This window comes from Palaemon carinicauda, unplaced genomic scaffold, assembly GCF_036898095.1.
Source record: "Palaemon carinicauda isolate YSFRI2023 unplaced genomic scaffold, ASM3689809v2 scaffold423, whole genome shotgun sequence".
Lineage (NCBI taxonomy): Eukaryota > Metazoa > Arthropoda > Malacostraca > Decapoda > Palaemonidae > Palaemon > Palaemon carinicauda.
The window spans coordinates 52501-68129 of record NW_027171677.1 but is presented as its reverse complement, the minus strand read 5'-3'; the positions used below and the strand labels follow the sequence as shown (position 1 = coordinate 68129).

Genomic DNA, 15629 nt, shown 5'->3' with positions numbered 1-15629 from the left:
TCTAACTATGTATAAATATGGATAAATATCCATACAACATCGTGTTCAAATAGAAATAAATTTCCACTCAGTACTTGGAACCGATCGCTAGCCCCTTCTAATGAAAAGCCAGGTCGAAACCAACCATGCCATGAGAGGCTATCTACTGTTCCTTGAGACTCAGGTCAGTGAACAGATGAATCAATAGAATACTAATATCCAGTAACCACATAACATGTAACTATAAACCTCATCGGTAAAATAATGTTAACCCCAGTTCTGAACGTCTGAGACAGGGGTGGCCAACCTATGGCGCATGCGCCAACAGTGGCGCATTTCATGATTACAAGTGTCGCACTATACCCCAAAGATAGTAAATTGAATGACCATTCTTTAAAATTGCTAATTATGTTCATATATTTTCATTAGGACTTTCAAGAATAGCTAATGAATATTACCAACGCAAATTCAAAGTGTCATTAAAGTAAGTACAGTTTACTTTGTATTCATGTTAAATCCTTTCCTTTACAGCCAAAACAAAAGATTGGCCACCCGTGGTCTGAGTGATCTCTGTTGCCACCGGAGATCCGGTGACAAAGGTCCGTCATAGTGAAAACGTGAACATCAGAGGAAATCTAATATTAACCTCAATGCTAAACGCCTGTACGATATCCGGTTAAGCCGGAGATTCGATGAAAAGGACCGTAATAACGATATTGTGATTATTCATGATAAAGGGTTCATACCCTGGTTCTGATCGTCTGATTGATCAAAATGTTAATTCCGGTTCTGATCGTCTGATTGATCTCTGTTTGTACCAGAGAACCAGTGACAAAGGTCCGTCATCGTGAAATCGTGACCCCCAGCGGTACGATAACATTCCTCAATACTGAATGTCTGTGTTATCTCCAGTGAAGCCGGAGATTCGATGAAAAAAGGGACCGTAATAATGTAATTGTGATCAATCATGGCAAAGGTTCGTGTGCAAAAGGCCTCAGCCGGAGTCTGAGTGCCGGATTTGACCGTTGCACTCCAAATATCTGACTAGTTCACACCTCTTTAGAGGATCTGTCTGACAGTGCATCAGTCAGTCAGCAGTCTTGGATCAGTACCCTAGTCAGAACCGTAACACAACCACTCAATCCTGCCCTGTCTGGCCTCTCGTCAGAGCAGCCTATAGCTCTAGATTCGCAACACGGAACCATGGCTTCCTCTACCCCATGGAAGAAAAAAAGAGGAGTTTCCAACGTGGTCACTTCCTCGAGGGTGAAAATGACTCCGATCAGGCCATCAAGGCTAGTCCCTCAGTATCTCCCCAGGGATACTCTCCCACCTCCCCTTTACCAAGGGAGTCGCGTGAGGAAAAGCCCTCCTCCATTGCATTGTTGGAGGAAGCCTCCCTTCACGCTTAGTTTCCCTCAGTCAGAGATCAGGAGGAACACAACATCCAGGCCTTCGATGTTAGAGTCTTAACTCTTTCCTTGGAAGGAGTCCAAAGACTCCAAGACCCTGCCAAAGTCCTCTGCCAGGACTACAAAGACGGAGACAGCCAGCCAATTGAGTGATGTCCGTGACCCACCCCAAGAAAAGCTCTTGGGGATGGAAGATGGAGAATTCGCTGCAAGTTCGATATCAGGAGGAGAGCACCAAGAGTTAGAACATGCATTCTGGCAGGTCCTGACTCTTTATTAGGGTTCTCGGTGGATTTTCTGACCCAGAGATACTCCCTCGGGAGTGTAAGGACACAGTTTTAGCCTATCTTCGGCACCCAGAAACCCTCAAAGACCAGTGCAGCCCTGCCCTGGTCTCAGGGGTTAAAGTCGTCTTCTTTTCCTTTGTCTACATCTTTTCCCATTTCTATGTGGGGTCGATGTTTCTGGTCAGGTTTCTCCATCTACCTCTGTCCCACACTTCATCACCGGTTAATCCCTTTGATCGAAGGTCATCCTTGATACACTCCATCCACCTTCGCTTTGGTCTCCCTCTCCTTCTCATTCCCTGTACCTCCATTTCCATCACTCTCCTCCCAGTATACCTCAGGGGTTGAAGAGTGGCAGGGCTAAGATCGCCCAACAGCTCTCAGAGTTTGCCTCCTCAAACCATTCCGGTTCTACTAACAAGCTCCTCCCACCTCCTCGTTTACTTTAGATCCTGGGGGAGCTCAGTCCAGCTCTTCCTCTTCACCACTCTCTGGAAGAGCTAACTAAAGGGACCTCTCGAGAGAATCTCCAGGCGGTAGATCTATCTCTCGGCAGCCGTAATCCTTAATCAGGAAAAGGTCACAAAGTATGCTATATACTACAGGCTACTTCGTGGCTAGATATCTGGTTAGGGACCTTGGGAATTTTGATACAAACCGAGGATTTCTCCAAGGAACGTACCAGGAAGGCAATGGAGACTTTCCTTCTCTCAGGCACTCGCTCGATCGAGTTTCTTGCCCACCAAGTTTCGAACTTGTGGGCAAACACCATCTTGAAACGTTGAGATGCGGTGTCTGAGAGATTCCACCATCAAGTCCCCAACGTCGGGATAACTAGGCTCAGACATTCCTCTCTCGGGGGAGCCCACCTGTTTGAGCCTTAGGACGTGAAACATGCTGCTGAGAGGTGGAGGAAGTCCCATCAGGACTCCCTCCTCCATAGGGCTCTGACATCCAAGCCCTATAAACCTCCAGCTCCTCAGCAGTCCTGTCCAACCAAGATCACAACAACGAAGACAGCAGCGAAGACAGTGGTGTCTAATAAGACCTTTTCTGTCAAGGACCGGAAAGGCAAGAAGTCCTCCAGGGGAGGGAAAAATCCTAGAGGGAGCAGCCAAGGCCGCAAACACTAGGATAGGCACTCCCCCTGCTTGTCCACCAGTGGGGGGATGCCTACAAAGTTGCTCGGACAGGTGGAAGAAACTCGGGGCTGATCCTTGGACAATCTCCGTGATTTGTCTAGGATATCGCTTCCCGTTCATAACATCTCTCCCTCCCCTGACCAGGAATCCAGTTTCAATAGACTCCTTTGCCATGGGATCAGCAAACGGGCAGGCCCTTTGGGCAGAAGTTCAGACCCTGTTGAAGAGGGGCGCTCTCAAAGAGGTCCTCGACGGGTACCGTACCCAGGCTTCTTCAGTCAACTCTTACTTGTAAGAAAGGCGTCTGGAGGCTGGAGACCAGTCATCGACCTCTCAGCTCTGAACATGTTTGTCAAACGAATTCCATTCAGCATGGAGACTGCAGAAACGGTTAGACTAGCGGTAAGACCATAGGAATTATTGTGCAAATTGGGCCTAAATGATGCGTACTTCCAGATCCCAGTCCATCCATCTTCAAGGAAGTTTTGAGACTCAACCTAGACAACAGGATATACCAGTTCAAGGTGCTGTGCTTCGGTCTTTCCACACTCAAATTTTCACCAGAGTGTTTGCCCTAGTGTCATCTTGGGCCCACAGGATTTGTATCCGTCTCCTTCGTTATCTGGACAACTGGCTAATCCTAGCAGACTCTGTGTCAACCTTTCTTCAACATCGAGACAAACTATTGAGGCTTTACTAAGATCTGGGGATCATGGTAAATCTCGAAGTCCTCCCTGCTTCCTATGAAGAGATTGGTATACCTAGGCATGATAATAGACACCAATCTCCACAAAGTCTTCTTTCAGACGACAGAATAGCAAGGCTGAGGAAGGTCGCAAGACACTTTCTCAGACGAGAAGAACTTCCAGCCCAGACGTGGTTACGTCTCCTCGGTCACCTTTCATCATTGGCCCGTCTAGTTCCCAACGGTTGCCTAAGGATGAGATCTCTCCGGTGGCGACTCAAATCCCGGTAGAATCAGACTCTTGATTCCCCGGACATCCGGATCCCCATGGGATCAGCAGAACAGATGGACCTCGAGTTGTGGGTGGCATATGAGATTCTACGAAAGGGAGCGGATCTTCTTGTCCACCCCCCGGATTTGATGCTGTTCTCAGACGCTTCAGAAAAAAGGGTGGGTGGCTCACGTGCTGCACCACATGACCTCAGTCCTCTGGTCAGAGTCAGAACTGTATCTTCACATAAATCTCCTAGAGATGAAGGCCGTCTTTCTGGCCCTTCAACAGTTCCTGGCGGGCCACTCAGTGGCAGTAATGAGCGACACCACCACAGTAGTGGCTTAAATCATCAAGCAAGGAGGTACTTTTTCACAGCCCCTATACACCACAGTAGTGGCTTACATCATCAAGCAAGGAGGTACTTTTTCACAGCCCCTATACCATCTAGCAGTAGAGATACTGAGATGGGCCGAGACCCACTCGATACCACTATCGGCACGCTTTTAGTGGCCAAAAAAGTCCTGACTTTGTGGGGTTCTCTAACAGTGACCTCTTCGCAACAGCCCTGAACATCAGGCTCCCTTTATACTGTTCCTCAGTCAAAGACCCCAAGGTTCTCTGGCAAGATGCATTCCAGCAATTGTGGGACAACATTGACGTTTACGCCTTTCCCCCGTTCTGTCTGATGAGGAGGGTACTCAACAAAACCAGAACATCGGTCAACCTTTCAATAACCCTCATAGCTCCGCTATGGCATTACGCGGAATGGTTTCCGGACCTTCTACCACTCCTGACGGAGTCTCCAAAAGAACTCCCTCCACGACACGATCTACTCAGCCACATGCCAACATATTCCTTCATGCCTGGAGACTATCCAGCATCTCCTCTCAAGAGGATTTTTGCAACAAGTTGCGAGAGGATATCTGGACACCTGCGAAAGTCTTCAGCACCGGTCAACCAGGCAAAGTAGAAGGTCTTCTGTGGTTGGTGTCGTGGAAGAGGTATCTCCCTTTCGATGCCACTTTTCCAGCAATAGTGGAGTTCCTCTTATATTTGCGGGAAGAAATGCGCCTGTCAGTCTTGGCGGTAAAAGGTTATCGCTCGGCCTTAAGCCTCGCTTTAGTCTGAATTGAATGGACATTTCTTCATCGCTAGAGCTTTCCTTACTCATACGGAGTTATGAACTTATCTGTCCTCAGTCTGAAGTGAAACCTCCTCCAAGGAACGTGGTTCGAGTTCTGAGGTCTCTTAAGAGACCTCCCCATGAACCATTACGCCAGGCAACAGATCGCCACCTAACTTGGAAGACGGTGTTCCTGCTATCTTTGGCTTTGGCCAAACGAGTCTGTGAACTTCATGGTCTCTCATACGACATCACCCATTCAAGGGGATGGGGGAGATGTAACGTTCAGCTTCGTCACAGAGTTTATTGCTAAGACTCAGAACCCTGGGAGTAGCGGATCCTCGATTTGACTCCTTCCGGATTTCAAGTCTTCGTTCTATAACAGATGACCCTAACCATCTCTTACTCTGCCCACTGAGGAGTTTGAGAACAGCCGCAGCCCGTCCTCGTGTGCCTGCACTCTTCGTTAGCACAGGAAGGACCAAGAGGAGGTTCGCCAAGAACACAATCTCAGCATGGATTTGCAAGGTCATAGATCATGCACTGAATCCAGACCCTCCTCCTTGACATCGCCCCCAGAGTTCATGATGTCAGGGGCATAGGTACTTCCTTGGCATTCAAGAGAAACTTCTCAGTGACACAGGTTCTTCAGGCTGGGGGTGTGCAAACTACAAACTATATCCCACTACCTGCAAGATGTGACCCACAGGAGATTCGATACATTTGCTATCGGTCTTGTGGTAGCTGCACAATGGCTGGTATAATACCTCAAGTTCCTTATTGGATAAGCAGCAGCAGAAGGTTGAGGGCACTGTTACTCAGTTTTATTCTGCGTGAATGAAAAGGTTTGACTGGCTCTTATTCCTTTTCTTCATCCTTCCCACTCTTGGGGAAAGCAGCATTCTGGGTTCTCTGCACAAGCTGACCTCAAACCACTGCAGGTAAACCAAGCTCCCTTGTGTACCTAGTATTAAACTAATGGTGTTGCGTCTCCATACCCTGGCAAGGTGGTATTGGGAAAGTCTTGGTTACAACAGTTTTTCCTACTAAAGACTCTGAATAACTTTACCTGGACGGTCACACTTCTATATATCTCAACACAGCTTGTGTAGGCCGCTGACCTTTCGTAGCAAGGTTTTAGCGAGGCGCAGGGACCCCTATTTTTGAGTACTAACATACTCAGATAAGGAGCCCCCGGGTAAAAGCCAAAAAGCCAGATTGGCAGGGATGTCCACCCTTCCTAATAGGTTAGTCAACCCTAAATAAATAGCGTTGGTTTGTATTCCAATTACGAAAAAAATGACATTCGTAGATAATTTGTATTTTTCATAACGATACAAACCTTGGCTATTCATACAAACTTGGCCGCCAGCCCTATCCCCATTGAAGTACTGCCTCCAAGCAAAGTGAGCTAAATCACCGTTGTGTGAGTGGGAGCGGTAGCAAGCTATCCCTGCTAACTAGCGGTATGGTTAGTTTACCCTCGCTAAACTTTAATGGTTTGTCATTTCAGCTACGCAGAAAGTAATACCCTTAAATATATAGAGAAGGTTTGTATCGTTAGGAAAAATATAATTATCTATGGATTTGTCATATTTTTCTCCTCCCTGTGAGAGACTGTGCTGTATCAGAAACCAATTGGTGTGCGAGTGCTCTACGCCAATGCATGTCAGTTCGAAGGGGGCCGCTGTTTCCTCCCTTCTTTTGTTATATCATTAAAACTTCAAGGAATAGAATTCTGAAACATAGACAATTTGGAGAGAACAATCGGTAGGAGTAGCGTTGTTTCATTTGTGGTGTTTTTTCACCCCCTGTGAGAGACAGTGATATATCATATTCTGATGTGTAATTCTTCCATGCCACTGCTTGTCGGTTTGAAGGGTCCCGGTATTTCTTCCTTCTTTCTCTTTAAGGAATAGAATCCGCAACCATCTACGAGTTCAAGAGACCAGTGGAAATGAATAGCATTGTTTCATTTGTGGCTTTTTTCTCCCAGTGGGAGGGACAGTGCTGTACCAAAAACCTAATGGTGTCGGAATGCTCTACGCCAGTGCTTGTCAGTTTTAATGGTGTCGCTGTTTCTTCCCTCTCTTTGTGTTTCATTAATACTTCTAGGAATAGAATTTAGAAACATCGATAAGTCCAACACACCAATAGAGATGAATAGCATTGTTTCATTTTTAGCTTTTTGCGGCCCGTGGAAGAGAGAGTGCTGTACCAGAAACTGAGTGGTATACTAATACTCTACGCCACTGCTTTTCAGTTTGAAGGGTGCCGCTGTTTTTCCCCTCTTTCTGTGTTTTCATGATTACTTGAAGAAATTAAATTAAGAAACACAGACAATTCGGAGAAACCCATCGCTAAGGGTAGCATTGTTTTGTTTGTAATGTTTTTCTCCCTCTGTGAGAGACTGTGCTGTACTGTGTATGCGCGTGTGTGTGTGATTGTGTATGATTGTGCGTGTGATTGTGTATGCATGTGCCTGTGTGTGATTGTGTATGCGTGTGTCTGATTGTGTATGCGCGTGCCTGTGTGTGATTGTGTATATGCATGTGTGTGATTGTGTATGTGCTTGTGTGTGTGATTATGTATGTGATTGTGTATGCGCGTGTGTGTGTGATTGTGTATGCGCTTGTATGTGTGATTGTGTATGCGTGTGTGTGTGTGATTGTGTATGCGCGCACGTGTGTGATTGTGAATGTAAGTGCGTGTGTGTGTGATTGTGTATTCGCGTGCGTGTGTGTGTGATTGTGTATTCGCGTGCGTGTGTTTGTGATTGTGTATGCATCACCCTACATCAGACAACGGCCTACAACCCTGCTGCCAATGGAATGGTTGAACGTTTTCATCGCACCTTCAAAGCAGCTTTGATGTCCCACTGTAAGGATTCTAACTGGTTTACTCAGCTTCCCTGGGTCCTCCTGTTGACTAAGGACCACTCTTAAAGACGCCCTCGACGTCTCAGCAGCTGAAGTGGTGTATGGCGACCCGTTGGTCGTCCCTGCCGAATTTTTTCCTTCTACAACCTCCTCAGACGATCTCCAGCGCATACGTCACGTCGTGGGAAAATTTACTCCATGCCGCCAGACTTACAAGCCCCCAGCGAAGCATCACATACCGACTGACTTGCACTCTGCAACGCACTTCTTTCTGCGCAACGACACTAGCAAGCCAACGCTAACGCCCCCTTACACGGGCCCTTTCCTTGTGATCCGACGCAGTCCAAAAGCATTCCTACTAAACATTCGTGGCAAAGAAGACTGGGTCTCCATTGATCGTCTAAAACCTGCTTTTCTCCTGCCAGATGACCCACCTACAGTTTGCCTCTCTAGATCAGGGCGCCCTATTTAAGATGTACAGTATGTCTCTTTTTAAGGGGGAACCATGTACCAACCGTGTGTCACACGATCATACATAGTTCATTTTGTGTATATATTATGCTTGTATCTTCGCTCTTCCCTCGCACTAAAAAGAATCTGAATAAACATGCCTGTTTTTCTCACCAGTAACGGTGTCGATTTTGAACATGAACAAAATGGATAAATGAAAACTTTATGATTCATTGAATTGGAATCTTCAAAATTATCATTTACCAATTAATTTAGGTGTTTCTAAATATTCTTGGTTCTTTACTTTTTTATCATCAATGTAGTTCTTGTGAAGTCACCTAAATAAAGAAGAGATTCTAATGAAGCATTGTAGATATTTTGTTGAAAATAAATTTTAGTTTTCATTTCCGTTTTTTGCATGTGAAAATGTTGAAATATTTTGATACGATCTTGCAGTTATATGCACAGGACTTGGGTTCAGGAGGGCATTTGGCAGGAGGTAGTTTGAACACGATAACACGAAGTCTGTTTATAATTTATTTATGAAAGATCTATTTTAATGTTACTCTCCTTTAAATGTTACTTTAATTTTTATTCAATTATTTATTACTTCTCTTGTAGACTATGCATTTCCTTATTTTCTTTTCTCGTTGGGCTATGTTTCCCTATGGGAGCCCTTGGGCTTATACCATCCTGCTTTTCTAACTAGGGTTGTAGCTTAGCTTGTAATAATAATAATAATAATAATAATAATAATAATAATATGTTCATATTAAGTAATGTTTCTACTGACCTGACCTCATTTAAGCTAGGTTAAGTGAAGGTCATTTAAGGACTGTTATGTTATTCTGATACAAAATCTTTTCCTTTTACTTTTCTGCATCAAGAGACAGAAGTGAGAATTCAAGATAGTGTAAGAAAGAAAGTTCTATCGATTCTTTTTATAAGGTTATTTTATAATATATGTATGTATGTATATAAATATATATATATATATATATATATATATATATGTATATATATATATATATGTATATATATATATATATGTATATATATATATATGTATATATATATATATATATATATATATATATATATATATATATATATATATATTAGGTATTTTTTATATATCATATATGCACAATACTGTATATATTTATACATAGATATGTATGGGAATATAGATACACAGATGTATATAATGCATACCTATATATATATATATATATATATATATATATATATATATATATATATATATAGAGAGAGAGAGAGAGAGAGAGAGAGAGAGAGAGAGAGAGAGAGAGAGAGAGAGAGAGAGAGAGAGAGAGAGAGAGAGATCATCATCATCATCATCATCATCATCTCCTCCTACGCCAATTGACGCGAAGGGACTCGGTAAGATTTCGCCAGTCGTCTTAATCTTGAGCTTTTAAATCAATATTTCATCATTCTTCATCTCCTACTTCACGCTTCATAGTCCTCAGCCATATAGGCCTGGGTCTTCCAACTCTTCTAGTGCCTTGTGGAACCATATTAAATGTTTGGTGAACTAATCTCTCTTGGGGATTGCGAAGAGCATGCCCAAACCATCTCCATCTACCCTTCACCATGATCTCATCCACATATGGCACTCGAGTAATCTCTCTCATAGTTTCATTTCTAATCCTGTCCTGCTATTTGACTCCTAATATCCTTCTGAGGACTTTGTTCTCAAATCTACAAAATCTGTTGAATATTGTTTCATTGTCATACCATGACTCATGTCCATAGAGTAACACCAATCTCACTAAACTGATATATAGTTTAATTTTTACATGTAATTTCAGGCGATTTGATTTCCAAATTTGATTTAACCGAGCCATTGTCTGATTTGCTTTTATCAATCTTTCATGAAATTCCTTGTATTAGTGATCATAGTTCCTTAATATTTGAATGATTTTACCTTATTAATCCTTTCTCTTTCTAATGATATTTCATCTTCCATTGATTATTCCGTTCTCATCATCCCTGTCTGTCTTTTATTTATCTTGAGCATAACCTCATGTGATATTTCATGCATTCTGGTAAGCAAGCGTTGCAAGTCCTTCTATTGAGGACATCATCATCAGCATACTTTAGGTCTGCTAATTTCCTATTACAAAGACAGTTTGATACTTCTTCATCATAGAATGTTATTATTAATTATTAATTGCCAAGCTACAACCCTTGTTGGAAAAGCAAAATGTATATATATATATATATATATATATATATATATATATATATATATATATATATGCTCAAGCTAAGGGGGTTTGGGAAGCCTGCCGAGTCATCAACAGCCATTGCCTACCCTCCCTGGTCCTACCGTGGGTGTAGTAAGGTCTTGAGCGCTGATCAGTTCGGGAATATCCTTCTAACTATGGAAGTGTTACTGTCCCTTGCCTCTGCCACTCTTGAGTGACCCTTAAACCTTTAAATTGCCCAAAACTGCTATATTGTAGTCAAGAAAGGGGGAGGGGGGAAGGGAGGGGGGAATCTGTGTGTGTGCTTATCTATGTAAATATTTAGCCAATCTCTCTCTCTCTCTCTCTCTCTCTCTCTCTCTCTCTCTCTCTCTCTCTCTCTCTCTCTCTCTCTCTAGTAGGAGGAGAAAGATGATCAAGGTAAGAGGAAGAAGAATTATGTGAAAGACATTCAAATCGAAAAGGTCAAAGGTCAAAGGTCAAGCATTGTATTCAGTGAGGTGATATGAGGAGGATTTCTAAATCTGTCTCAGCAGAGGTTGAAATATACCCCACTCTCTTATCTCTTATCAGCTCATAGAAAACCAAATCAACAATATGGTAGAGTCCAAAGGCCTCAACGGGAAGGAATTGTCATCCTTGAAAATGCAGACATAAACTCGTTATCTGTGACGAGCATTGAATCATTAAGGTTTTGAATCTCTTAATGTCCAAAGACTGATCGAAAGGATCACTTAAACTGCTTCTTCTCCTTGGATTCAAGAGTAAGGAAAGAAGGTCAAATTCCCTGAATCTTTTCCTCCTCCTCTTGTTAGGAAAGAGAGAATTGAGACCCACTGGTCTTCAGGGGATGTCTTCAAAGGGCTCCGGAGCTTAGATTCTTCTTTTAGATGTTTCCCACCTCAGAGGATTCCCTCGGAAGGACATTTTACCCTCAGAAGTTCGTATTACAGTTAGACTCTGGGTCAAAGGACTTCTGGGGAAACTCATAATAATACTAGTACTAGCAATGGTACTGGAACTGGTAGGCTACTGGTATCAGTTGGCTATCAGTTCCAGTACCAGTGCCAGTACTAATACTAGTACTGACACTAGTACTAGTACTAATACTAGTACTAGTACTAAGTACTATTATTAGTATTAGTACTAGTATTAGTATTAGTACTAGGTACTAGTATTAGTATTAGTACTAACTAGTACCTAGTACTAATACTAGTACTAGTACCTAGTACTAGTACTAGTAACTAGTACTAACTAGTACCTAGTACTAATACTAGTACCTAGTACTAATACTAGTACTGTTATAGGCACTGGTACTGGTATGACTACTAGTACCAGTACTAATACTAGTACTAGTACCTAGTACTAATACTAGTACTAGTACCTAGTACTAATACTAGTACTAGTACCTAGTACTAATACTAGTACTAGTACCTAGTACTAATACTAGTACTAGTACTAAGACTAGTACTAATACTAGTACTAGTACCTAGTACTATACTAGTACCTAGTACTAAGACTAGTACTAGTACCTAGTACTAATACTAGTACTAGTACTAAGACTAATACTAGTACCTAGTACTAATACTAGTACCTAGTACTAGTACTAATACTAGTACCTAGTACTAGTACTAATACTAGTACCTAGTACTAGAGTACTAGTACTAGTACCTAGTACTAAGACTAGTACTAGTACCTAATACTAATACTAGTACTAAGACTAGTACTAAGACTAGTACTAGTACCTAGTACTAGTACTAGTACCTAGTACCAATACTAGTACCTAGTACTAATACTAGTACCTAGTACCCTAGTACTAGTACTAGTACCTAGTACCAATACTAGTACCTAGTACCAGTACGTACTAGTACCTAGTACCAATACTAGTACTAGTACCAATACTAGTACTAGTACCTAGTACCAATACTAGTACTAGTACCAATACTAGTACCTAGTACTAATACTAATACTGTTATAGGCACTGGTACTGGTATGAGCACTAGTACCTAGTACTAATACTAGCACTAGTACCTAGTACTAATACTAGTACCTAGTACTAATACTAGTTCCAGTACCTAGTACTAATACTAGTACTAGTACCTAGTACTAATACTAGTACTAGTACCAATACTAGTACTAGTACCAATACTAGTACTAATACTAATACTGTTTGTGGTACTAGTACTGGGTACTAGTATTAGTACCAGTACCAGTACTAATACTAATACCTAGTACTAATACTAGTTCCTAGAACTAATACTAGTTCTAGTACCTAGTACTAATACTAGTACTAGTACCTAGTACTAATACTAGTACTAGTACCAATACTAGTACTAATACTAATACTGTTTGTGGTACTAGTACCCAGTACTAGTATTATTACCAGTACCTAGTACTAATACTAATACCTAGTACTAATACTAGTACCTAGTACTAATAATAATACTAGTATTAGTACCTAGTACTAATACTAGTACTAGTACCTAGTACTAATACTAGTACCTAGTACTAATACTAGTACCAGTACTAATACTAGTATTAGTACATAGTACTAATACTAGCACTAGTACCTAGTACTAATACTAGCACTAGTACCTAGTACTAATACTAGTACCTAGTACTAATACTAGCACCTAGTACTAATACTAGTACCTAGTACTAATACTAGTACCTAGTACTGTTTGGGGTACTGGTACTGTGTACTAGTATTAGTACCAGTACTAGTACTAGTACTAGTACTAGTACTAAGACTAGTACTAGTACTAAGACTAGTACTAGTACCTAGTACTAATACTAGTACTAGTACCTAGTACCAATACTAGTACTAGTACCTAGTACTAATACTAGTACTAGTACCTAGTACTAATACTAATACTAGTACCTATTACTAATACTAGTACCTAGTACTAATACTAATACTAGTACCTAGTACCTAGTACTAATACTAATACTAATACTAGTACTAATACTAATACTAGTACTAATACTAATACTAGTACTAATACTAATACTAGTACTAATACTGTTTGTGGTACTGGGTACTAGTATTAGTACCAGTACTAGTACTTTTACTAATACTAGTACTAGTACTAAGACTAGTACTAGTACCTAGTACTAATACTAGTACCTAGTACTAGTACCTAGTACTAATACTAGTACTAGTACCTAGTACCAATACTAGTACTAGTACCTAGTACTAATACTAATACTAGTACCTATTACTAATACTAGTACCTAGTACTAATACTAATACTAGTACCTAGTACCTAGTACTAATACTAATACTAGTACTAATACTAATACTAGTACTAATACTGTTTGTGGTACTGGGTACTAGTATTAGTACCAGTACTAGTACTTTTACTAATACTAGTACTAGTGCTAAGACTAGTACTAGTACCTAGTACTAATACTAGTACCTAGTACTAATACTAGTACTAGTACCTAGTACTAATACTAATACTAGTACCTAGTACTAATACTAGTACCTAGTACTAATACTAATACTGTTTGTGGCACTGGTACCAGTACCAGTATTAGTACCAGTACTAGTACCAGTACTAGTACCAGTATTAGTACCAGTACTAGTACTACTATCAGTAAAAGTACTTGTGCTGGTACTGGTACTTGTAATGGTATCAGTACCAGCACTAGTACCGGTACAAGTACTATTATTAGTACCAGTATAAGTGCTATTACAAGAACCAGTACAAGTACTATTACTAGTAAAAGTACTATTACTAGTAAAAGTACTATTACTAGTACAAGTACTCTTACTTGTTCAAGTACTATTACTAGTATCAGTACAAGTACTATTACTAGTACCGGTACTATTACTAGTACCAATAGAAGTACTATTACTAGTTCTAATACTAGTACTAGTGCTGGTACTGATACCGGTACCCCTACCAATACTATACAGTATCAGTACAGTTGAATTCATCTTCCGAATTATAACTTGGATTTAGTCTCTCTCTCTCTCTCTCTCTCTCCTTCTTGAGGAGACTTTCTCTACACAATCAGAGGAACAAACCAATCATATTTCTCTTCATTTTGACCAAAGGAATCTCTTCTTAAGTCTGTGGTTGCCTACTTTCTAGAAACCTCTATGACTTGCAATATGTGGGTCGGGAGTTCAACACCTGCTTAGTCCCTATAGCTTCCAGCAGTGATTATAATTTCACTTTCCATCTGAGATAGCGATGGGAGGTTTGGGGGAGCCTATTGGTATGTCTCTATGTGCTGAGTCATCAGCAGCCATTCCCTGCGCCCTCCTGGTCCTAGCATGGGTGGAGAGTGTCCATGGACATTGTCCTGTGAGAGGTACGAAAAGGGAGAGCGAGTGGCTTGCTGAAAAGGAACGTTTGAGAATCTGAGAGAGGAAGATTCTTAAGAGGAAATCAGGTCAGACTTTCTATGATCGAATTAAGGAACCCTGACAATGAGGGTCCTGCCCTGGGGCAGGGAGGCCATTCAGTGCAAGCAGAGCATAACTTGTGTTATCCTTGTGTTATTATGTTCTTATGTTATGTTATGTTTTCTTAATATTGTCAATCAATGTTTGTCCTAAGACACAGACTTCCCATCTTCTGAGGTTCAATTGTGACTTGCATTGAAGACTCCACAAGTGAAGATCTCATTCATCTGATCACTTCCTCTGTGTTTGGAAGTGTTGCAATTGAAGAGGCGTAAAATAAAGCAACATTGAAGGACATTGCAAAACAGGATCAGATTCAGTATAAATTATTCCGTAAAGTCGAAGTCTCGCATCATTTTAACAAGGTTTTGATAGTTCAATAAATTGGTCTCTTGCTTGATATTATCAAGGAGAACAAAAGGAACAGTATTTTTTCATGTTTTTTTTTCTTCCTTTTTGCGAAGAATCAACAAAAATTATATTATCAGTAGTTGGGTTAGAGGAACTGTTGGCTAGTTCCATGTGTAGTTGATGTAATGGATGATTTAGTTTCCTAATACTTTCATATCTCTATCTCTCGCTCTCTCTCTCGACCCCCTTGACAGGTGCATTTATTACGTAAGCGATTCATCATCTTTTCTTTTGGCGTCAAAAAAATGTTTACCGGAACCGTTTCATACATCAACCTTCCCCTGTGAGACTCGAAGGGTTTCCGCCTCCTTCGTGCGTGTGTCTGCATATTCTCTC

General features: G+C 41.3%; 1 protein-coding gene across 1 annotated transcript; it reads left to right on the top strand.

Moving 5' to 3' along the window:
• The first annotated feature begins 10876 nt into the window (after positions 1–10876).
• On the top strand, positions 10877–14402 carry LOC137636872 (putative per-hexamer repeat protein 5). Its single transcript, XM_068369222.1, has 2 exons — positions 10877–10885; positions 13932–14402. The coding sequence occupies exons 1-2, from the start codon at positions 10877–10879 to the stop codon at positions 14400–14402; spliced, it is 480 nt and encodes a 159-aa protein (XP_068225323.1).
• Positions 14403–15629: the final 1227 nt, after the last annotated feature.